Raw genomic sequence first — 25,183 nt, forward strand, 5'->3', positions numbered from 1 at the left:
CATCAAGTGCGCTTGCAATTGTACTGGATCTTTATGCAACCGCGTTCGCAACCACTTTTCGAACGGGGATCCGCTTCCAGTGTGAATGAGCGGTTAGAGCCCAAAGGAAGCTCCTGAAAAAGCGCGAGCAGACGTGAGACCTGTGCGCCGGTCAGATGACGGCGGTGGCGCCGCGGAGGAGACGAATGCGCGGCGGCGGTGGCAGCGGCGTGGAGAAACGCGTTAAAACGGCCGTGCACCACGCTTACTGCTCATTCACACTGGAAGCGGATACGCGTTCCCAAAGCGGTTGCGAACGCGGTTATATAAAGATCCAATACAATTGCACGCGAACTCGATGACATCAAGTGCGCTTGCAATTGTACTGGATCTTTATGCAACCGCGTTCGCAACCACTTTTCGAACGCGGATCCGCTTCCGGTGTGAATGAGCGGTTAGAGCCCAAAGGAAGCTCCTGAAAAAGCGCGAGCAGACGTGAGACCTGTGCGCCGGTCAGATGACGGCGGTGGCGCCGCGGAGGAGACGAATGCGCGGCGGCGGTGGCAGCGGCGTGGAGAAACGCGTTGAAACGGCCGTGCACCACACTTACTGCTCATTCACACTGGAAGCGGATACGCGTTCCCAAAGCGGTTGCGAACGCGGTTATATAAAGATCCAATACAATTGCACGCGAACTCGATGACATCAAGTGCGCTTGCAATTGTACTGGATCTTTATGCAACCGCGTTCGCAACCACTTTTCGAACGCGGATCCGCTTCCAGTGTGAATGAGCGGTTAGAGCCCAAAGGAAGCTCCTGAAAAAGCGCGAGCAGACGTGAGACCTGTGCGCCGGTCAGATGACGGCGGTGGCGCCGCGGAGGAGACGAATGCGCGGCGGCGGTGGCAGCGGCGTGGAGAAACGCGTTAAAACGGCCGTGCACCACGCTTACTGCTCATTCACACTGGAAGCGGATACGCGTTCCCAAAGCGGTTGCGAACGCGGTTATATAAAGATCCAATACAATTGCACGCGAACTCGATGACATCAAGTGCGCTTGCAATTGTACTGGATCTTTATGCAACCGCGTTCGCAACCACTTTTCGAACGCGGATCCGCTTCCGGTGTGAATGAGCGGTTAGAGCCCAAAGGAAGCTCCTGAAAAAGCGCGAGCAGACGTGAGACCTGTGCGCCGGTCAGATGACGGCGGTGGCGCCGCGGAGGAGACGAATGCGCGGCGGCGGTGGCAGCGGCGTGGAGAAACGCGTTGAAACGGCCGTGCACCACACTTACTGCTCATTCACACTGGAAGCGGATACGCGTTCCCAAAGCGGTTGCGAACGCGGTTATATAAAGATCCAATACAATTGCACGCGAACTCGATGACATCAAGTGCGCTTGCAATTGTACTGGATCTTTATGCAACCGCGTTCGCAACCACTTTTCGAACGCGGATCCGCTTCCAGTGTGAATGAGCGGTTAGAGCCCAAAGGAAGCTCCTGAAAAAGCGCGAGCAGACGTGAGACCTGTGCGCCGGTCAGAAGACGGCGGCAGCTCCTCAGAGCAGACGAACGCGCGGCGGCGGCGGCAGCGGCGTGGAGAGACGCGTTAAAACGGCCGTGCACCACACTTACCCCCTATAAAAATGGCTTCCGCCATTCATTATACATCTGACTGACATTCTATTGCCCCTATCGCCATTCGATTGCTCTCGCTTGAAATTTATGGACACGGTATTACCCCTTTATTGAAGTTTGGCACTGACGTGGTAGGCGCTACAATGGCAATCAAATGGCGAAAGAACCCTTTAGCGTCTTTTTATTGGCAGGTGTCAATACAGAATTCGGGTATCGTCTTTTTATACTCATCCTATTGTCAATCAAGCGCCCCCGGTGGCAGTGCAATACCGGTCAAATTCTGCTGCAAGTAAATCAAACTTTAGGTACAAACCATAGTTATAATATACGCTAGAGGTTCAATTGGCTCTTGTGTTCCGCGGCAAATTGAAGAAAACCATACATGGTAAATTTCTTCCAAAATGTAATTTAATTACAATCACAATCATTTCGCTCCAAAAGTAGTTTAACCATAATTACAACTACTACTATGTGAAAAATAATTCATTACAATTACAAATTACATCAAAAAGTAATGCTATTACTTTACAATTACTTATTTATGGGAGCGACCATTTTCGTCTATATAACTTCAAACAACATGTTAAGGATGCAACGCATTTCTTCATTCCTTGCCCAAATGTTTGAATCGCCGAATATTTGTCACGAATCGAACATTTTTTTGTAAATTTTCTTAAATTAATGAGAGAAGTTAACAATTTGGGATAAGGAAATCCTGCGTTCTTATATTTTCAATAAATAATAATAAATTAGTTTATATACACGAAGATACTATATCACTAAAATAAAATTGGTTGACACACTTTTGTTAGCCAGGCAAATAAAAATGTGACAATTAGCCATATCTGAATATTTTAATAGTGTTAATATATGACTACAATCTACATCCACACGCGCTAATACAACCATATTTACAGACAAACGTTTCATTTTTTCCTAAATTATTTACAGTGAGTTGAAATTACAATGGCTCAAAATTTATAAGACCCGAATATGGGCTCCCGAATCCATCATGACAATATCCACAGGTGCGAAGTCAGCTCAAAAATGCTTATGCAAATAATATCTGAAGTAAAACCAACGAAAAATAAACGTGAAAATAATACAAAAAAAAATGCGACAGTACTCAAAGAGGGGCGCAAAGAAACTGGCAAACAAATAAATAAAAAAAAATTACTTCATAGACCCTTAAAAACCTCACCCTCGGCCGCCTTTTTTTTTTCGGACATTTTGTTTTGTTGGGACATTTGACGATGGACGCACTGACGTAATGTGGAAACACATAGGTTCTTTGGTAAAAGGTGCTCCTTCGTCAACTGCCATTGAAACGTTAGTGCATAACGGAGTTACATTAACCGGTGAACAGCTTTCCAATCTGTTTAACGAGCACTTTGTAAATATAGCCGTCCATACCGATGGTGCTGATGCTTGCAGATACATGTGCCATAGAAACTGTAGCTCAATTTTTTTAGAACCAACTACTGCCTCAGAAATAATTAACGTGATTATGCACTTAAAAAATAGTAGTAGCTGTGACGCTGATGGTATGCAGATACGTCCAATTAAATATGTTGTCGATATAATTGCCCCCGTTTTAAATCATATTTTTAATCTCTCCTTAGCGTGTGGTGTATTTCCAAGAAAGATGCGAGTAGCGAAAGTAACCGTACTGTACAAAAAAGGTGATAAGAATGAGTTGGGGAATTACAGGCCCATTTCTATACTGCCCGTTTTTTCTAAAGCGCTAGAAAAAATAATTCATCGCCGTTTGGTAGACTTTTCAAAAAAACATAACCTTGTTACTTCCTCGCAGTTTGGTTTTAGAAATAATTGCTCAACTGAAACAGCCTTGCTTAGTCAAAAAGAATTTATATTAAAAAACTTTGAAAAGAAAAACTTGGTTCTCGGGGTGTTTTTAGACTTTACCAAGGCATTCGATTGTATTAGTCATAAGGTCCTATTTCAAAAACTTGAAGTTTACGGTATCCGTGGGCAGGCGCTATTACTTCTGCAATCTTATCTAGGGCATCGACAGCAATATGTGTCCATCAATGGTAATTCCTCCACTATTAAGCCTATTACGTCAGGCGTTCCACAGGGTAGTGTATTAGGGCCATTCCTTTTTAATTTGTACATAAATGATATAATTAACGTCAATAAGGAGGAAAAATTTGTAATGTATGCTGATGATGCAAGCATATTCTTTTCCTCCGAAAACGCTGATGACCTAATCGATATGGCTAACTTAACTCTGTCTAGAATTAAATCTTGGGGTGATAGTAACTCGTTGATAGTAAATAGTAGCAAAACAAAAGCTGTTATTTTTCGTCCAAAAAATAAACATGTGGTGGTGTCTAAGCATCTCCGTTTTAATTCGTCTCTAATTGAAATAGTCAATTGTTTTAAAACTCTCGGAGTATTTTTTAGTGAAAATATGTCCTGGGATAGCCATATAAATTATATTATTCCAAAACTAGCTCGCGTGGTAGGGATTGTAAATCGCTACCGTTACATATTGCCAACAAATGTGAAACTCTTGATCTATAATTCCTTGTTTTACTCCCACTTAGCCTACTGCTACCTCGTTTGGGGTACATCAACATTAACTAATATTGAAAAACTGTTCATACTACAAAAGAAAATACTCAGAGGTATAGGTAATGTGCCTTTTGATTTTCACACTGCCGAATTATTTAGAACCTATAGGATAATTGATGTTCATAAATTGTATTCATATCGACTTTGTACCAGTTTTAAGAGTGAAAGATTAAAGGGCACATGTTTCCTAGAAAATCTTGCATTGTTAGAGGAAAATTCACCAGTGTATTCTACTCGTCATGCGGAGAAGTGGAAGATGGTCACCCAGCGAACGAACTATGGCTCTCAGATGCTCCAATTTACTCTTCCAAATTTGTTAAATACTTTTTGCAGTAGTAATGTTTCTCTTGAAAACTTGACTTTCAAAGACTTGCGTGAATATTTTTGTACATAATGCATTCCTTTCATAAAGCGTTATATGTTTTGTTTTTCTGTTAACAATACCTGCAGCTGCTAGTTGACGTGATTTTCATCTTTGTTTCCTGATGCTTGCCGCTGACCACTGTAAGGGGACCGAGGACCAGTCAAGCTGCATATCGCAGCTTTTTTTCCTCGGGCTCCCCCATCAAAATTGATGGAAATAAAGATATTATTATTATTATTATTATTATTATATTTACGACATTTCTTTTTTATGACTAATACTGAAAAAAAAAGAAAAATGCTGTCGACGACAGTGCTAAAAGCGCGAGCTCGTTGCTTTGGATCGCGCGCCACGAGCGCTCCAGCATCGGGTGCAGTCATGCCACTCAAGGCTACTCGCTGGCTGCTTGCACGGCCTTCGCAGCTATTCTATGCAAGGGTGATAATCCGTCGTACTGCACACAAGTACAGCTCCAGAAAAATGCGTACAAAATTACTGCGGCTGGGCTCTGTCGCCTCCGGTACACGTAATCTTCATTTGCAACAGGAGTGACGGACGGCACCAGGCGAAGTTTGAAAATCGAGAACGCTTATTTTATGTTCCTAAGAACGCGACGAATACAGGCGGCAATGTTGACAACACGCACCAGCGCGGACACCGCCGAGCCGCCGAGCCGGGCACCCGGCCACACACTCGCCGAGCGACCGACATTTCACAATGCAGTCAGCGGCATCCAAAGAAAACGTGTTGTTGACGTAAAAATAACTAAGATGTCAAAATAAAAGCTGCTATTTTTACGTCCATGACGCCATTGTCCACGTCCCCTAAATATCCAATCGGTGTCGAAAATACGCAGCCTCCGATTCCAAACCGAAACTAAAATCCTGTCGTAGTTGTGTGGATAAGCGAAGTTTCGGATCGCGTATAAAACTTTTATTTTAATACATTTGTTTCAGTTTCTTCAGTTTGTTAAAACGTTTTATTGTTTCGGTTCGCCACTGTTTTACGAATAATGTCACGTTAACTTTTTTATTTTCGCATTTATTATGCACCTCGAAACAAAGTCTTTCACAAGCCAATCCAATCCACCCTGAACTTCATTTGCGTCGAAGCTTCCGAAGCCTTGTTGCGGTTTGGTGTGTCTTTTATTTTTACGTAGAACTCATATCGATCCGATATGCCGCGTCCGAGAATGGATTTTGCGACTAATAAGTGGCGAGGCACCACGCGAGCAAGAATGAACAGCCCTGGAGGTTATGGGCACTGCTCAATTGGCTCATTCCTCGGTGCTTCTCGAAGGTAAGCCTTTTTTCTCTGTGTCCTCCTAAGCTTCCGTTCAAGCATCTCCTTGGTTAGTTTCCTTGCCCTGCCTTTGCCTAATCGCGCCCGAGAAGTGTATTCTGACAGGTATTTTCCTTAGGCGAGCATCTCTCCTCGCGCTTTTCGTCAAACCGTCCGACGGGTTGCGAGTTCTAATCGCGAAGCCATGCTTCGGTCACCCAACACGTCGGTCGACCTGTCAAACGTTTTATCGCACGTGGGTCGTCACTTCGCGTCGGCACGCATCGCTGCCTACCCATATCTGTGCTGGCCAGGTTTCTTTGTCGGCCCGCGCGTCTTATCGCTGTGGTTGATCTCAAGCGACGCGAGCGAAACGCGTAAAAAATGAAAACATTGTGGTTGGAGCCGTTTGATCTATGTCATGTGCTATAGAATCGATTCACCCAACCAGGGGGCGCTTCGAAATTGCGATGGTAGCTAGTTAAGGCCACAGAAAGGGATCGGTGGCTAGAGGGAATGCAGACAAAGACTGCTCTGGAAAGCTATAGATTAAACAAAAGAGTTATTGCCAAAGAAAGCATTTATGACAATTCTAGGGGAAGCTCACTGCTGTTTGAGGCAAGAACGGGTATTCTGCGAACCAGAACATACAGAGTGAAGTACCAGGAAATGGATACAGTGTGCATTGCTTGTGGAGAGGAGGACGAGACGGCTGAGCACTTGATACTCTACTGTAAAGGGCTTCACCCTATGCCTACCGAAGACAACATAGATTTAATAAAGTCATTGGGTTTTAGAGACAGCGAAGGGAGAGTGGATTTCAAGACTGTAGAGATTACCAAGCAAAGATTAAGTGAATGGTGGCAGAAATCGAGAGAAAACTAGGTATTTTCTTATTCACTGATGGCAAGGGGGTTTCATAGCCTCACTTTCTTTGCACTGCGGAGTGAATATAGATTTCACATTTAAATATTCTAAGCTTAAATGGTAAAACAAAATGGCTAGGTGGCGTAAGCTACCGCCCGATCCAAAGGGCTCAGCCGTATTCATCCATCCATCCATCCGGTAGCGCCACCGCAGTACAACACATGGTCGTGTAGCGTCGGTCGTGTTCGTAGCGTTGCATTGGCGTCGCAGGTGTTTCGAGCGTACAGTGAAGATTTAGATAGGGATAGAAAGCGTGCGAGAATTATTTCTCATGGTGAGTCAAGAAACGATAGAGAAGCTTCAATAACACGCATCTTCCACCGAGAAAGCGGTTGATTTCCCCGCCAACGAGTCGGGTCCGCCTCGAGTGTACGGCCGTGCCGGCCGTGCGGCGCCTACGAGATAACTTTACAGGTGAGCGTCCCTTGTTTAAATTTTGCTCTGTAATAACATTGTGCCTTTAAGATTACTAACCACAATGAACCACTGTTCTCGTGAGTCCTGTTAGACGAAGTCGCGATACTATTTTTCGGTCGCTGAACCACCGGCAGACTACGTTCTCGCACTAGAGGCTACGAGTGGGATAGCTTTTCGGGCTCACCCACGTCGAAGAAATATTAACGTGTCGGGGATCGTGCGCGCATAGGGTGATAATTCCGGGAAGAGAAGTTTCCTGCGTACAATTGAGACTAGGTCCTCGCTGGGCTGGAGTCGCGGACCGGTGCGAGCATTGTGCCGACGCTCGTAATTTTATTAGTATTGTTGAACACTCTTCCTGCATCAGCCTGCCTCAGCAGTAGGGGACTAAAACGCCAGGGCACGACCTGAACAAATGCCTCGTAGATTTATTACCAGGTATTTTTGTTCCACTTCACTGAGGCAGTAGGTTGCAGTTACTGGGACCTGCTCCTGCTGATTAATGGTACTTTTTCTGCGAGTTTGAGCAATAATGTGCCGCGAGATTCTGTCAGGAAAAGGGGCAAAACAGTTGAAAACGAAAAGAGGCTAGCCTAGACTAAATCTCCAGCATAAATCTCTGCTATGCATGTGACTGCACATAATTTTAGTCGAATTTTCATGACAGTGTTCAGTTGGATGGATTTATAAAAAAACTTCATTTCTCTTTCAGGTTCAAGTTGTCCAGTCCACATGCAAGATTTTCAAATATTGGGTGGGGGCTTGATTCATACTTTACTGTGTGGGATATTTTAGGAGGGAAATGTTGTGTAGCAAAGAAAACACCAGTGACACATGATAGGTTGTCATTAGTAGAACAATTTTTATTTTCTGGAAAAATAATCCATGATTGCTGCTTCACTGAATAAAGTTTCTTTCGTGGCATGTTGGCATGTTTTCGAGCGTTTCCAGGAATGTACCGTATTATCCGGGCAATACTTTTAAAAGCTGAAATTTTAGGCTGTGCGGACTATGCAAAATTTTTGTTTTTCAATATCGTTGATTATGACGAGACGAGACGGATTTGGTGAGAAAGATGTCTCCCAGTTCGTGAGAAAGCAGTCGTCACCTAAGCTTATCCATCTTTAGCCAAGCTATATTGAATCTTGGGGTACAGACTAAACCGAAACATGCAACTCGAAGACGAAAGAGACTACAGAAGTTGCCAATCAACTAACAATACTTTTAACAGGCTAAGAACCAGGCACATATAGAGAATGCAAAATAGATAAGCAAAGGTCACCTGTATCTTCGAGCGAGGGAGTGAAAATTAATTTAAATTAACTAAGAATATTTCACGAGCAGCTACAGGGTTGGTAGGTTCCCTGCATTTATTCTTTATTAAACACCTCAGCTGGCATCTCGTCTAGTAACTTGTTGCAAGATGAGCCTCAGCGTTGTCCTTGCAGGTGTTCACGAAGTGCACGCTGCAGATCCTCGCTGACGTTGTTGGAATCAAAACTGAACCGCCCCCACTGAAAAATAAATCAATAATATAATATCTCTGGTGTGATCAGCGGAAAATCGACACGAAATAATAGAAACTATTATTCGTCTCTAGCAAGTAAAAACGTAATCAGGCTTTCTTTTTATTTTAAAAAGGGGGAGGGGGAGGGGGGCCTGGCTGGTTGAGGTGGTTTAGAAGTGCATTCCTTGTGTGTGTTGTTTGAGAGGGGGGGGGGATGCATGTCTATATATTATAGCGTCGTACATGATGGCTATAAACAGCTAAAAAAACGGTAACAGCGATTAAGAAACACACACGGCAGAAGAAAGCTGCACTCGCAACCCCCAAAAGCCCCTCCCCTAGCTAGAAGTATGCTGACAAAGTAAAAAGGCAGGCAGGGCGCCCCTTGTGAACGGCCGAGCTCCAGCACGTCTTCGTTGCCCTTCGCTGCGATGTGGCTGCACGTGAACGCTCGAGAGATAGAAACCCTGTCGAAGGTAGGAAGCTAGTGCTGGAGGAACAGAAGCTTCTCCCTGCCGTTCTCACCCTGCCAGTGATTATAGTTGACATATTCGTGCCAAAGGGATCCCACATCGCGACCGAAGCCTCGTCAAACACCTCGAGGGAAGCGACAGACGCGCACGAAAATCAAATATTCCGTCACGCAGGCACTGCCAACTGACTTTCCCGCGTTCGGTAGTCATTCTGTTTCTATTCTGACACCAATTCCATTTAGTTTTTCCCGCGTATTTAGCAAAACTGATCTTCCAACGAACGAGAAACTTACTTTTGTCGGAGCACCGACGTGGTCCAGGCTTGGCGCCGTTCGAGTCTCACACGGCTTTTCAGGGGAGCGGTAGAATTTTAAGGATTGACTACAACGATATCGGAGGTTGTTGCTGCGATCAACAACGAAATATTTGTGCCAGCCGGGCTTTTATATCGTCTCTATCGCAATGAATGTTTTATCCGACTGCCTACGACGGAGAAGCGAGGCGAAAAACAACGAGCCACTCGGATTCGGGCGTCCCGCCAGGGGCTGGAATGGCGCTGTAGTCAGCGGCGAAACTTGAGCGCTTCGGTCCTATATATTTATATATATTGAGTAAAGCTATACGCACTCCGGAGTGCACTTCGGACGGAAATGGCTATGCGCACTCCTCCGAGAGATCATGCCGCTCGGGCCACCCTTTTAGAACGGCGCGTGTATCACTGGGGAGCTCGTTAACACAGCCCCCCGCCTGCGTTCACGCCGCTTCGCGGCGACAGTATCGGCTGCTAATTACAAATCGTAACCAGTACACGCCGCTTCGCGGCGTCCAGCCGGCAATCCAAGCCCCGCTGTCCCCGATCGCACCTCGAAAGGGAGTCCCATACCATTTAGTTTTGCGAAGTTTCTCAACAACATTCGATTTTTTTTTTTTTTTTACTGTTTATCGCAAAAAAAAAAATGTCCTAAATATCGCCAAATGCCTCGACAAAACAAAATGTTTGAGAAAAAAAAAAAAGAAAAAAAAGCAGGCCCACTGCGGATGGAACCCGCGTCCACTTGCGTATGAAGCGGACACCTTGACCCCTATGCCATGCCTCCGCTTAGAAAATTCGTTGTGACCACTCGTTTTATGCGAGAAAAGCGGAGTGCGTATAGCCATTTCCGTCCGAAGTGCATTCCGGAGTGCGTATAGCTTTACTCATATATATATATATATATATATATATATATATATATATATATATATATATTTATTTATTTATTTATTTATTTGGACACACAAAATAGACGGGCACTAATTAACTTCACTAACATGCTCACATACTCTCCACTTGTCATGAGGTTTGTGTGGGCTTTGCCCAATGATGCTAGTGAGTCATTCTCGTTTCAAGTGGAGTGTCCAAACCATTTTGCACGCATGTTCGGACTCTCGGGATTTGCAGAAACTGGGAGTCTGCAACGCCTGCTGTCCTTGTGTTTTTTTCTCCAGTTCATCTTTTTTCCTTGTGCAACAGCAGACTGTCGCACAAGAGCGACATCTTTTTCATGCGTGGTGTCACCTGAACCGTAGAATGCTAGCTTCATAGTGTGGCCCGTGAGGCTGTGCGCATTCCGCTGTCTGCTTTCACGAACACAAATATGGTGATGTACCCAGAGTGCACCGCTCGCTAGCCTTGCGTGAGTACACTCTATAAGGTATATGTTGTTCAAAGTACCTCTATGCATAGCTGATCCAACCTGCATTCTCTTTTGCCATTGCCGGTAGCAAATTGTGTCTGTTTAGTATTGCACACCTGCCAACTTCCCCGTATTACCCAGAAGTCTCTTAAATTTTGATCAGTTTGTATGATTGACAGAAAAACCTCCCGAAAAGAGAAATTACCCTCCCCCTCTCTTTTGTACTAAAGAAGAGTTTTTGCCATCACTGCGGACGGCTGCAATCCCATGAGCATAGGCAGTGCAATATATAAATATAATGAAGTTGTCTTCATGCAAATTTGTTCTCAATATTTCTTTTTAAAACACCCCCCCCCCCCTCCCCTGCTTAGAAATTATCCCGAATTTGGTGTCCCCAAACTTGGAAGGTATGGTACTGTCTGTGCCTTTTCTATCCTGTGTCATGTATGTAACGTAACATATCTGTTCTTCATATTTATAATCGCTGCAGGCCTGGTCAAGGAGGAGTTGCTCAGTGAACTACTAGTTTGAGTTCCCTGAGACGGACACCACTGACATCACCTACAGTGCCGAGGTACAGGCTTAATGGCAGATATCAATAGGAGATGATGGTAAGCTGTCCTATTTATTTAGCAGTGTCCTAGTAACTCACTAGAGTTTTCATCACTGTTTTCGCTGGCAGTTTGTTGCCTGCACACAAAAATGGTCCATTAATTGTCCATGTCCATTAAAACTGATGCAGCCTTCACACTTCTGCGGTTTAGAGCGATTCGCAGATATATGTCGATCATAGTCGAAACAGCGTGGCTCATCATAAGAGTTGAATGCTGAGTTTTGCTTGGCAACTTTTTGGCCACTTCGATCACTACAAAACATTATTTGCCTTCTCAGGTACGCGTCACGTCTGTTTGGTTGGACAGCCACCAAGTTGACTTGGATGTCAGCGCCTGTTGTCATCAGAACCTGGTTCTTGTGCTGCCACATCATTTTTGGTGGTGGCGCTGTCGTCGCCTCCCAACGCTTGCGCTCCCCGAGTTCCCATTCAAGATGGTGAGTGGTATACTTGTGGGGGCCTCGCTGCTGCAGGTGCTGCCATGTAGCTCTGGCTCGTGGTGGCTCCACCGCCATCATTTGTGCTCCCTGTGATCCCAGCCGGAGTGGTGACAGGGATTATGCAAGGGCTCTTTTGTCGCAGGTGCTGCCACGGACTTTGGCTCGTGGGGGTGCCGTCGCTACTGACAAAGCCTGTGCTCCCCGTCGTCCCTGTTGAAATGGTGGCTGGAACTTGGAGAGGGTTTGCTGCCACAGCCGGTCAGTTCAAGTTCCGCACACTCTGCCGTAGCCCTTGGGAATTCATTCCTTCCATGTTGAGGTTCTAGTAGGAGAAGTCCACCGCTGTTGAGCTACATGTCACCACAGCAGTCAATCTGCAGAGGGGCATGGCCACGTGACCACACTTCTGAAATGTTAAAGCCTTGTTGTGGACATGGAGGCCGGTGTGAGAGATTTAATATGCGTCTGGCACATCTGCCCGGCGAAAGAACTCATGGGTGTGCCACATGGAGAGTGAGCAGACTGTGCAAGTCTCTTTTACAAAATGGCGCTATCAATAGGTAGTGTCTGAATCATTCTTGTCTTACGTAGGTGATACTTTCTAGGCGTAATGTGTTAGTAGATAGCTATGGTGTTATTGCTTAACTCTGAACAAGATACAAAGTATGAGACATTTTCAGGCCAAGTAAAAAATTTCTGCTCACTTTAATCTTGAAGATCTTCCAGAGTTTCACATCATCCAGCAATCCTGAAGGCGATGCACCACATGTAATTATAATTAATATTCCCGCTCTTAGTTTACGAGGAAGGTGTTAAAAAAATTGTAAGTCGTGTTAGTTGCTTAGGAGAGCGATGTGTTGCACCTTGGCGTTCCATTCACTTTGGGATGAGGTGCTTCATTCTTGTGCGTCCTTGGTTGTTTCCTTAGCCCCTAAAGATGTTGGAGATTTATATGTTTTATTTTTGGGGAAACCATGTTATGTTAGTATCTGGCATGCTTTTTTTTATTGCTGAAAGCTGTTTGAAGTGAGCCTTTTGTCCACCTAAGAGCATAATGATTGGGAGCTTCACTCAAGTGTGTTTTCTGGCCACCCCGCAGAGCATGATTGTAAGCATCGATGCATGCTATTGATACCAAGATCGGGACTTCAGAGAGGATCAGTCAAGTCTTTCTATTTTTATTTCCATTGATTCTTTGGCATTCTAGATATCTTTTTGTAAGCGTGTTCACGTAAGCTTGTTCAACTTTCTGGGTCATAGTATCGGGTCGTTCTGTAATTATCATATGCTTTATGCATTTGTCATTAGTCTCATCTGAAGTTGTCATGGGCACATGGCTGACACATTTGGTGCTGCTTTGATTTGGAGGGTAAATATTGTCCGCCGTAGGTCTAGCAAACTTCATATATTCTACACTTCAAAATTTTCTCGTAGCCCTGATTACTAGGCAATAAGCTCCTTTTCAATATGTGCATTTACTTAAATTGAAAAGCCAAAAGGCTTTTAATAATGAGCCACATGCAGGATAAGAACAGTGTTTCTGCCACCTAGTGTGGGAGAAAATGGGTGGGGGGGTGGAGGCCAAAGCAAACGCAAGCAGTGTGAATACAACTCTAGGACTTATATGCGGGGTAAGTGAGGAATTTGAACTGTCTACCAAGACCATGTAGCTCACACATTTAGCAGAGAATAATTGGGTTTGATTTAACAAGCTATTGGGGTGGTTGTAAAGCTCCTATACAGCCCCACATGGAGTCACCCTGCATGCACTGATCTAGACTGCTCGTTTCACATAGATTTTTGTGACCTATTGATCTAACTGCTTCTTTTATTTGCAAATTTTTGTGTTATTCAGGATAATTGGGAACCCAGCAAAAGGTTGGCATGTCATGGAGTAAACATGCCATTGTACAGTGTGCTTCACTCTAAAATGTAATGCATGAGCAGTGGCCAAAGTTGATGACACTTGTCTAATGAGGAAATCAATGATACTGCACAAACTGAAGCCTATCTTCCTAGGACCGTTGCCATTCCCTTATACAATTATTGCATGACCTCCTTGTTTTTTTTTATTGTCCTCAGTTAATTTGATGAGGACTGGATTGCTGTTATCCCTAATAGGTCGGCGTGTCACGTTTATCTTGAGGTCCAATTAACGGGAAATTTGTTTTGATAAGTTAAATAAAGGGAACAACAAAATATTCAGAGCAATGTCTTTTTTTTTCTTTCTATTTTTTTGCATCACCGAAACATTTATTGGTCACCGCATTGAAACTGGGAGTGTAACGCACGAAGAGAACTGCAGTGTGACCCTCCAGTCTCTGCCGTCAGACGATGGACACATTCTGCAACATAAGTGCAGGATCAGTTTTTTTTTTTTTTTTGGGGGGGGGGGGGCGATTTTTCTGAGATGACATGAAAATGTTGTGGTCATCACCATCAAAGTGATTTGTTGTCTGTACGTTCCCTGCTTTAGTGACAAGGCCTTTGACAAGCCGCTTCACGGGTACTGAATTGAACCGCTTGACAAGTTGCTCAAACAATAGTGATACACAAATGGCAGTACGAGGACAAGTTGAAGAACCACAAGAAGCGGTTGTCCTATCACTTCTTCAACTTGCCGTTGTCCATAGCACTATTTGTGTTTTGCTCCTCTTCATCTGCTTCATAAAGAGCAAATATATAAGGCTGCTTAATAAAATGACAGCGTCCGTCAAATCGGTAAACATTTGTCTGTAAAACATATTGCCCTGGCCAAGTCCAAGTCTCGTTTTCACGATGAGTCGCATAGTGAATCGGCTAACGATGGTTGATGAATATGATGTAGTTCTACTGAATCAGTAGCATACTTCAATCTCTCTTCTGCACAAAACCTATGTTTCGGAGCGGTTGACATAGTGTTTTCTCGACAGCCGAGGGGCTTGAAGCAGGTGCTTAATGTCTGTGAGCCTCCACCATTGAAATTTTAACTTGTCACTTGCTCCAGAACTTGATAATGGAGCAATGGCAGATTTTATGAAGTTTGCGAAACCGACGTCGGAGACCTTCGAATGGGAAAGGTTTACAGGGCTAGAAAAATAATGACAGCACGTCCTCACTCACAATTATCTGTAATAAAAAGACGGTGCCCAAAGAAATGTAGCTAGTTTTAAGTGTCACTCGCTGAAGCGGTTTGTATATTGTGTCAATTCCTGCTTTTTGCTGTTTTTTCTCTGTTTCAGGATCCAGTGCTACATTCCTGTGGCTTTTTGGTTGTTTCCCAATTATTGAAGGGAGTTGCAGGCTTATCATGGGCGACACAGTGCTTTGGTGAGTGTACCTTTTATTTACTGCTTGGCCAATCAAATCGAATGGCTTTGCAGGAAACTCTCTACAGTTTCAGGATGTTTGAGGGTGTGTTCTCCTTCAGACATTCTGAAATGGCACAAATTTTTTGTGCTGCATCACTATACTCTGTTGAATGACCAGCTGAAGTCGTAGTAGAAGCTACATGCTCGTTGGACCAGTCATATGTCTACCTTTCGCCATGTGTTACACTCCCGCCCATAACCATGTGCAGAAGGCGGGGTCAGGTAACGAGAGGGAGGTGGTTGATTGACCCGGTGGGTGCGTAGTTACCACCACAGTCAGCTTAGAGGTGAATGTTAATTACTCAAGCTTTAAATAGGTCACAGTACTCAAAGCTTGAGGAACACCTGAGAAGTTTTTAGAATGTTTTTATTTACCGTGTCTACTCGCTCCATGAGTCTCAAACTACGTCCAACTCGGCTAGCCATCAAGCCAATTTTCTTTCGCCGCCAAGCGGCCAGGCCACTTCAAACCAGGCAAAGCATAGCGGTACATGCTTTCATGGCTGCAAGTGTGTAGTTGCGGATGTGATCAAGAGTGAAACCGAGCGGCGCATACACGTATGGGGACCAAAGCTGAGGTCGAGGAATTGCCCAGCTTTGGACATGTTTCGCCCACCGAATACATTGATGTCAACAAACACGCGGTCATCTGTAGTGTGCTTTCGGACAGTGAAATCGTGAAAGTGGTTAGGCCTAAGGACGGTCGCGTCATTCACCATGCTGAGTGAGCTTCCCTAGTAAAAAAATCTTAAATGTATAAAAAAAATTTATGTCCAACAAACGCGTATGATCCAATAAGATCATATAAGAAAATACAAGAACCTTATAAAAACATATAAGAACAATATAAAATTATATTTGAAGTTATAAGAAACTTCTTTTCAGTTTCTTAAAACTTCTTATATATTATTATAAATTTCCTATATTGTTCTTATACGTTTTTATAAGGATTTTATATGATCTTATTTGGTCATATGCTTTTATTGGACACCTAAATTTCTTACATGCAGGATTTTTTTACTATTCACTAAAAGGGCGCTTTTCCTTTGACAGAAGGCACACCGAAAGCACCCTAAAAAAAGGTTTCCCAATTGTAGAACATGGTTATTGTAGCGCGCCCACGACCAGCCGTCAATGCGCCGTCGTCAGTGGAGACATGCCACAGTACTTTGCCGTGTCATACTGCCACCTAAAATTACATTTTCGCGAAGTGTGTAAATGCAGAAATTTACCCTGCATAAGGAACGCACCCCCGAAATATATGTCAATTTCAGAATAAAGAGGTGTGTTCATTATGCGGGTAAATATGGTAAAAAAGTGAATGATGACTCAAACAAATGCAAAACTCATACATTGGAATTTGAAAAAAAATCACCAACCATATCCTACAACAAGGTCCCAACGTTTCAAAAACAGCTTGTTTTTTTCTTCAGGGGTGACTGCTTCCAGATAGGGGACAACAGCTTTGTTTTCTTCTACGATAGTCTCTTTTTTTTTCACTTCGTTAGGTGGCCGAGTCCGTTCACGTAGCATGATGGCAATGTGCCAGTGGACCTATTGATGTTTCCTGGTGTTGTTTGGATATGCCATGACTATAAAAAGCTGCTGGCAGAAGTTTGTCTCAACATTTATGAGGGTGTTGGCAAAGTTGATGCGATATTCATTGTCCTCACAGTGCTCTGCAACAGCGCTGCGCTCGTGGTCGAATTTGCAGTTGTTTTTGTGTTGTTGAATTCTTTCTGGGAAGTTCTTTGTTTTTCCAATGTAGGTGGCATGGAATTGAATATACAATGCCCTGCGCTCTTTGTTTAGAGGGATGACCTTAAATTCGCAGCATCATACGTCAAAGTGTTGCTACCGGTTTGTGGGACACCTGAATACTTTCTTTTACCAGCATACATGACAGCGCTTCGCTAGTCCCCTTTATGTAGGGAACACAGATGCGGGCGTGTGGACGGATGTTTTTGAGTTTTTAAGCTTTCTCCCGACCAGGCAGGCTTCTGCCAAAATGTTTACCCTCAAAACTTGCACTGCATGTAGTAATGGCTCTTGGTCTGCGAGAATTTTTGTTTTAGTTTTGTGTTTGTTGAGCATTATTGGGCAAATGACAAAGGCTATGCCACCTCATTATGACCACAGTAAAAAGAGCTATACACTTGATAACATAGTCCTGTCATGTTTTTGCTTTGAAAAAAATGTTAACACACAAGATTAATCTATTTCTTGACCCCTTGACTCGGGACCCATGACCAAAAAAAATTTTTTTGTCCCTATTTTGCCTATATTTTTTTGTACGAAACTTTTCTTGTGCTACCATCATAGCTTTAATTTCTAAAGAAAAATTATTTCCGATGTTAGGGGATAGATGGTGCTTCCTCCCGTACGATAAAAAGTGAGCGTTTAAAGACGCACTCCCCAAACTGATTGAAGAGTGGTGCATCTATGAGTGGGCCCCCCAGGCTGCTGTTAAAATTGCCAAGCATCCAAAGATCTTATCAAAAGTAATAGATAACTCTTTGTCTAAGGTAAAGTGAATATTCACATTAAATTCAAGTAATGATGCAATAACAACATGGCAGTTCCCACAACCTGCATGCGCATGAACGAATTTCGCCATCCAAATGGATGAATGACCGTTTTGGCAGAACTGGACAATGAGGAAAAAGGTACCAATACTTGAGTGTAGCTTTCTAGGGGCTATTATCATTTTAAATTGCAATTCTCACTTGCTCTTTCAGCTCGCACCTTCACGGAGTACAGCAATGTGGGGAAGCAAGTCGAGGATAGCCTCTCTCGATTGCTGTCCCGGGGGCTCTATGCTCTTCCAGGTAAGCTGCTTCCCTCTCTTAAGAGACACGAGTAGACCCTTTTATTCAAGACAAGAATGACAATAATAATCACATCAAATAAAATGGGGAACAAGGGGACAAAGGAGATTCCTCTTTGACCTTTCTCCCCCTTGTACCCCTTTTCCAGGGATTATTATTGTATTCATACTTATTACATTATTGTGGAGTTGACATTTTGACAACCTGCGGTTGGCTGATGTGTTGTGGAAGTTAAAGCAATTGCACATTCAAACATTGTGTGAAATACAGTAGAATCCTGCTGGTGCATCTTTATACAGTCACAATAAAGGATCATGATATGAGCGAAGATGTAACAACTGATAATGCCCTTGGGATAGCTATAGATGTTTCAGGAAGCTGTATTCTCTGTTTATCTTACCTTAGCTTTTATGGCTGTAAAAAAGATTGCCTTATTTTATATGTTGACAATTTTTTCAACACTTCTTAAAATTGTGGTTGAACTGTAAGTAACACACTGTTTACAGACAAGCTTGTGTTTGCCGACAGCAGCTATGGGCACTGCATACGCAGGAACTAGATTTGTATGTGAGCAGACACATGTGTACATGTGCTGTGCCGACAGCCGCACCATCGCAGTGATGCGTTGTCTATAGTTGCAGTTAAAAAAATATTGAAATATAAGGATGCAAAAATTCTGAGCCCATCGAGCTAAACCACAGCTGCCTCAAACAAATCACTGCACCCTGCATGCCACGTCAAAGCAGTGTGGCTTGATGCAATCAGCACTGCTTGAACATGGTGGCATGGAGGTGGTAAAGAAAAATGGGGTGTCGTGAGAGCCTGAATCTCTTACTGTCATACAGGACCAAGCAACAAACACGATGCAGAGAGGAAAGGAGGTAAAATAAAGGGAGTAAAGCAAAAGGAACTGGGTGTGTGTTCCTAGTAGTCATGCCGGCCACCTTGAGTGGCAGTGTTTGGGCATAAGAACCAAGAAGGAAATTCATGAAGCCTGTAATTCTAACACATATATACTTTTGGACGTTCGATAGGACCGGTTTCCGTGAACATAACAGCCGAGAAAACATGAGCAAGGTTCTTCTGTGCATATTTTTGAATGTGCTGCAAGAATATTTCTGGTTATATGCCCACTTAATTTATAATGTTTTTCTTCTTTCAGCTGACACCTCACAGACATGTCAGGAAGCAAGGAAAGGTTATTTTTTCACTCATCGTTTACATTTGGGTGATTAACTTAGTCTTGAAAAAAAACACGTCATTTTAATGACATTGTGATAAATAAATTTTGGGTCTTTAAATCGTCCTTCAGTCTTTGTTTTCTTCCCATATTGCAAGCCGGCACTATGTGTATCAGGCATGGAATCAATGGTAGGCCATGTAAACTATTGCAGTTTTTCGGCTGGCCAGCTTAAAGTTTACGAGGGGTTGACAATGGCGAAATGGTCACGAAATTCAATCAAATGACGTCTATGTGATAATTATGCCCTTATAAAAATGGTTGATGCCATTTTGTATTATTGTCAAATGGCAACAGGTGTTTAAGAGCAGTCAATCAGCAGGCAACAGATGTTAATCGTCATTGAGATGTCATCTTGTTGACCCGGATAGCCATTTCGCCACCGTCAACTTTTTGCTGTTCTATTGGTTATTGTCGGTGCATTGCCAGTTTATCTACATGCTAATGCTAATTGGCTATTGGAGGCAGTCAAAAGATTATAAAATGTATAGTCCTTTGATTGCCTCCTTTAGCCATTTAACGTTAACATGTAGATACACTGATGATACACCGACAATAACCAATAGAACGGCAAAAAGTTGACGGTGGCGAAATGGCTATCCGGGTCAGCAGGGTGACGTCTCAATGACGATTAACATCTGTTGCCTGCTGATTGACTATTTGTAAACAGCTGTTGCCATTTGGCAATAATATGACTTTCAAATGGCATTAACCATTTTCATAGGGGACTGCTCATTCAAACTGGAAGCGGATACGCGTCCCCAAAGCGGTTGCGAACGCGGTTATATAAAGATCCAATACAATTGCACGCCAACTCGATGACATCAAGTGCGCTTGCAATTCTACTGGATCTCTATACAACCGCGTTCGCAACCACTTTTCGAACACGGATCCGCTTCCAGTGTGAATGAGCGGTTAGAGCCCAAAGGAAGCTCCTGAAAAAGAGCGAGCAGACGTGAGACCTGTGCGCCGGTCAGATGACGGCGGCGGCGCCGCGGAGGAGACGAATGCGCGGCGGTGGTGGCAGCGGCGTGGAGAAACGCATTAAAACGGCCGTGCACCACACTTACTGCTCATTCACACTGGAAGCGGATACGCGTTCCCAAAGCGGTTGCGAACGCGGTTATATAAAGATCCAATACAATTGCACGCGAACTCGATGACATCAAGTGCGCTTGCAATTCTACTGGATCTTTATACAACCGCGTTCGCCACCACTTTTCGAACGCGGATCCGCTTCCAGTGTGAATGAGCGGTTAGAGCCCAAAGGAAGCTCTTGAAAAAGCGCGAGCAGACGTGAGAGACATTTGCGCCGGTCAGATGACGGCGGTGGCGCCGCGGAGCAGACGAATGCGCGGCGGAGGCGGCAGCGGCGTGGAGAAACGCGTTAAAACGGGCGTGCACCACGCTTACTGCTCATTTACACAGGAAGCGGATACGCGTTCACAAAGCCGTTGCGAACGCGGTTGTATAAAGATCCAGTGCAATTGCACGCGTACTTGATGTCATCGAGTGCGCGTGCAATTGTACTGGATCTTTATACAACCGCGTTGGCAACCGCTTTGCGAACGCGGATCCGCTTCCAGTGTGAATGAGCGGTTAGCGTGCGGCAGCGGCGTGACTTTGAGGCGACACCGGCGCCGCGCGACGGCGCACATGTGTACTACGTGACCAGCGGCGGCTTCCGCGGCCGCCAGCTACAAATGCGTATTGAGTCGAAAATAATTCCCTAAATTTTTTGTTTCTTCGTTGTAAATTCGTTTTCTAACATTACTTTCCATCTAGACTGTTTGCAAATTTTTTTGCATGTTTTTTTAAGCATTTTGGTTCGGAATTTGAAATGGCATACCTTAGTTACGTATGCACAACTGTATATAGCCCCACTTTTTCAAGCTGACATACCTGTCACTTTACGACAAATTTCTTCGTCTCGATAGTACGAGGCGGCAGTATTTTTAACACAATGTAAAGGAAAAAATTTACCTCATACAACGATAAATAAAAACAATTAGGTTTTATATAAATTTGTATTGAGTCATTTATTGGACGTGTGAAATTAAGTATACAAAAACTTCTGAATATTTTATACCATAATTAGAAAATGAACAATGTACAAATAATTGTCAGAACTTTCAAATGGCCAACTACAGTGTTTTCTCTTCACTATGACAAAAAAAAAAAGCGTGATGTGTAGAGGTAAGTGTGACGTGCAGAGGGTCACGACACCATTTAACTCACACGTTTAGTGTTCTTTTCAATCTCAGCACCTCTTTAGATCAACGACCTGAACATCGAAGTTACGTCAAAGAGTCTTTGAAGAGGGCCTGCAGGCGACGTAGTTGAATCACACGTGTCTGTAAGGACAGTCTTTGACAAAGACTGTCCTTACAGACACGTGTGATCCAACTACGTCGCATTCAGGTCTCTTTTTTTTTAACGCTCGTAATATTAAAATTACTGTCATTGTTCATCGACATTTTTTTTTAAACATTTGGATAAGACGCCGGGAGGAAAAATAATACAACAAAAACACTTTCGCGTCAGCAAAAACCACAAACAAAAGGGTGACGTAACACCCTGTAGTTCATAATCCTGAATGTATTTCAGTGCCAATATAGGCTGAATACAGAGTAATTTGCTGGCCTGCTAACGCGATAAAAAATCCTACAATTACTGTCGAATATTCCCGGATGAACTTTGACATCTTGTAGAATTATTGTTTCGCATTAAATTGTCTTCTAACAGGACTTATTTTGAACGTACCTGGTCATTTTGTCTACTGGCGATATGGGCTCCTCCCAACGATAGCTATCGACAGCCTGAACGCACGGTGCGCGAGTGGGCCGACCCTTCGCGACTCCCAGAGGCGTACACGGACGCGTCAACAATTGAACACGGAGATGCAGCGGCGGCTATGCACTTTGTCCGTGACGAAGATACGCGGCCAATCCGTCTGTCGCACGGCACGAGCGCCAAAAACGCCGAACTGGCGGGCAATTCAACTCGTCGTAGAGCACCACCGAGCCCCCCCTCGAAAGATGGGTGTTTTTCGAGTCTACGCAGACTCCCAGAAGCAGTCCGCGAATGGAAACGGCGTCACACGGGCAGCGTTAGAGTGCTTGAAATAAAACGCCTGGACCTCTTGGTCGAAGGGGACCAGGGAACGACGCTCCCAATTCGCTGGATTCCTTCCTGGCCCCTCGTGCGTCCTCGGGAACGAGGAGTCCAACCTAGCCCCTCACGAGCTCCTCTCTGCTTACAGACGGGTCGTCCAACCTGGCAACCCTGTCGCCTTCGGCCCTAACCCAGAGAGGCGAACAATACGCCCCGGACGAGATGATCCAAAGGAGCCGGCTAACGCGGCGCAAAAAGCACTTGACGTGTCTACAGGTCCCTGACCCCGATCCGCTTCGGATGGGTTTTAGGAGATTCGAAACAGTCCTCTTTCGTCCCGACGTGGCAGAACGCTGGCGCAACTACTGACAGTGCCTCACTAGCACGACGAGGAAGCCGTCAACCGGACACCATTGAACCTGACCCGGCGTCGAACACCTCCTCATGACCTGCACGGCTTCCGAGAAAAAGAGCTCTCAAGCCTACCTCAAGTCCATAGGCAAAAAATCGGGGAACGACAATACCTGTACTTGGTTAACATCAGAGGTTGTAAATGACAAACTAAAAACTTCATTTAATACACGTGCACTTTCAGTTTCTGGTATATCTATACCACCGGATGATTAAAGAACAATGTTGGACTGACACTTGGGATTAACGACATTCCAAAATTGTTTAAAATTATTTGCTAACATGATATTTAGTTTATGACTAAAACAATGTGATTAAGCGTATATTCTTGATGTGCAGTTTTGTACGCTGCCGACCGTGCATCAGTGGATGATCGTTTGGGAGCGTGAAACAGTCTTTTTTTGTATTAAAAGTGGAAATGACGCACTATTTTTTACTTAATTGTTTTGTTAGATTTCTTGCGCGTACACAAATCGACTCTGCAATATAGCAGCGATTCAACTCACATATTCAGCACGTATACACATTCAAAAATAAACTAAACTAACGGATAGAGGGCACGCGAAATCATTTAGACACCAATAAAAAAATATATATATATAATAAAATTTGAGATGGAGCGCGGTCATTCAAACCGATGAACTTATATTAGTCACTCACTCGAACACGCATGTAAACGAACACGCGGGCACACACGCACTTACGCATAAAGACACCCACCCACATAAGCACACACGAAGCACGACACGAGAAGAAACAACACTGACAAATTCGTACGCCCAGCAATTGCTGATGCGAATCGAAATAAGCATGCACCCACACCAACGCCGACACAAGCACCGATCGCCGAGGCGTACGTTCCACTAGAAATGCTGCCACGTAAAGAAACATAAAAACATAGAGACGTTGTAAGTTTAACATAAATTCGAAAAAAAACAAAACCGAGCTTTCTTTTTTCTTTTAAATTCAATACGAACACACGCACGCAAAACACCGAGAGGACGTCAACGTACATAAAAAAAAGCTCAATGTCACGCCTCGCGTAGCAAAAAAAGCTCATCCCTTTAAAATGCCTCCAACGAAGCGTGGGAAGTCAGGGCTCAAAGCCGTTCTCTCCCGTTTCCGTCAGCTCTATTGCAGCGGTGCGTATTCGAGGCTACGTTTTTAAATCCCTTCGCTGATCCCTTCTCCCCTCTTCTTTCCCTTCCTTCTCCATTTCGCAGCTTTCCTCGTGATGGGGGCGGTGGAGAGAGTGCAACTCAAAGGGCTCCCAGGAGATAAGGGACGACTCTATCCTCCTTTCTCTTTTCGTATCACCCACAGGAAGGGGGAGGGAAGGCTTTCCCAAACCCCCGTAAGTGAAGACTGCACCCCGGGAGGTTCGCTCGCACGAGCACAAGGCCTCGCCATGTGGCAGCCACGTGTACAGTCTTTTATTGTCATCATCGGCTATAATCACACACCGCGGCTCGTGGTAGGGTGCAGTGTCGATTATGAGGTATACGCTTAGCGGGACGATCGTTGTAGGGCAAAACTTCGTTAGTTTTATTTTTCGTCACTTTCTTCACTTATTCCTTCATTAATATTTTTTTTCTGTGTCAACCAACTTAGTGCTTATAAACAAGCCTCTTGGTTCCCGGAAGCTGTGGGCACTGTTTATGTGCACGGACCCGTTGTTGTTCTTGGCATGCGATGTATCTGCTCGTGTTTCGTTTCTCAGTCAGTGTCACCTCTCGTGAATGGCGTCAACAACATGAGCTGCTGTACTACCAACTTCAAGAAAGTAAACAACACCCGGGCCGAGAAAGAGGAAAGAAGATCGATGTGCATGAAGTTGAAGTTATCAACACCGTCAGCATGATCTTGGAAGGACAAGGTATTCCAAAACTTTTACAAGACTACACTGGGCAAGAATATAATTTTAAAGACTTACTTTCCTCAAGATAACGAAAATCTATTATTTGTTCGCATAACGCATTAAAATGTTTTGCAATAATCCCTGACTTCGGCGACTCCCTCCAGTGATTGTTATACATGTGTTATACAGGTCGAGTCAGCATGGGCTTTCACTTCTAAATGCTGATGCATGGTCTGTGCCTTCGACATAAGTACTCCCTAGCTACGCTTTCCTTCATCTTCACATTTGGATTGTAACCACGTCAGCTTCCATTATTTTATTAGAAGCTGTCACAACCGGCATTCAGGAATCTTTTGTGATCCTCTTCATCACTGCCAAGCTCGTCTTGGGCGGATTCCTTTATCAAAATACGGCTCTGAGAGGACGGTATTAACATATAAAAATCCTGAGGTGCTGACCGATTTAATTCAC

At 44.1% G+C, this 25,183-nt stretch overlaps 1 protein-coding gene across 6 annotated transcripts; it reads left to right on the plus strand.

Annotated features, from left to right (window-relative positions):
* Window positions 1-5,673: 5,673 nt before the first annotated feature.
* Window positions 5,674-19,395, plus strand: LOC115315296. 6 transcript variants are annotated; one of them, XR_005715256.2, is made up of 8 exons: window positions 5,674-5,876; window positions 11,230-11,265; window positions 11,349-11,469; window positions 11,750-11,908; window positions 12,054-12,169; window positions 15,133-15,220; window positions 18,000-18,089; window positions 19,252-19,395. XR_005715256.2 is itself a non-coding variant. In XM_040209357.2 (5 exons), the coding sequence occupies exons 1-4, from the start codon at window positions 5,755-5,757 to the stop codon at window positions 18,046-18,048; spliced, it is 375 nt and encodes a 124-aa protein (XP_040065291.1). In that variant the 5' UTR covers window positions 5,674-5,754; the 3' UTR covers window positions 18,049-18,089; window positions 19,252-19,395. The 6 variants fall into 6 exon arrangements, 1 of the variants encoding a protein (XP_040065291.1); XR_005715255.2 differs by lacking the exon at window positions 11,230-11,265; XR_005715257.2 differs by lacking the exon at window positions 11,230-11,265 and having other exon boundaries at window positions 11,349-11,432.
* The last annotated feature ends 5,788 nt before the right edge of the window (window positions 19,396-25,183 follow it).

This window comes from Ixodes scapularis, unplaced genomic scaffold, assembly GCF_016920785.2.
Source record: "Ixodes scapularis isolate PalLabHiFi unplaced genomic scaffold, ASM1692078v2 PGA_scaffold11__112_contigs__length_91849675, whole genome shotgun sequence".
NCBI classification, from domain to species: Eukaryota; Metazoa; Arthropoda; class Arachnida; order Ixodida; family Ixodidae; genus Ixodes; species Ixodes scapularis.

What these genes read in the sequence shown, in the direction of transcription:
- LOC115315296 (XM_040209357.2), top strand. Translation starts at nt 5,755, where the DNA reads ATGCCGCGTCCGAGAATGGATTTTGCGACTAATAAGTGGCGAGGCACC. An exon ending in TTCCTCGGTGCTTCTCGAAG is followed by an intron (nt 5,877 to 12,053) that starts GTAAGCCTTTTT and finishes CTTTTGTCGCAG; the next exon opens with GTGCTGCCACGGACTTTGGC. An exon ending in AGGGTTTGCTGCCACAGCCG is followed by an intron (nt 12,170 to 15,132) that starts GTCAGTTCAAGT and finishes TCTCTGTTTCAG; the next exon opens with GATCCAGTGCTACATTCCTG.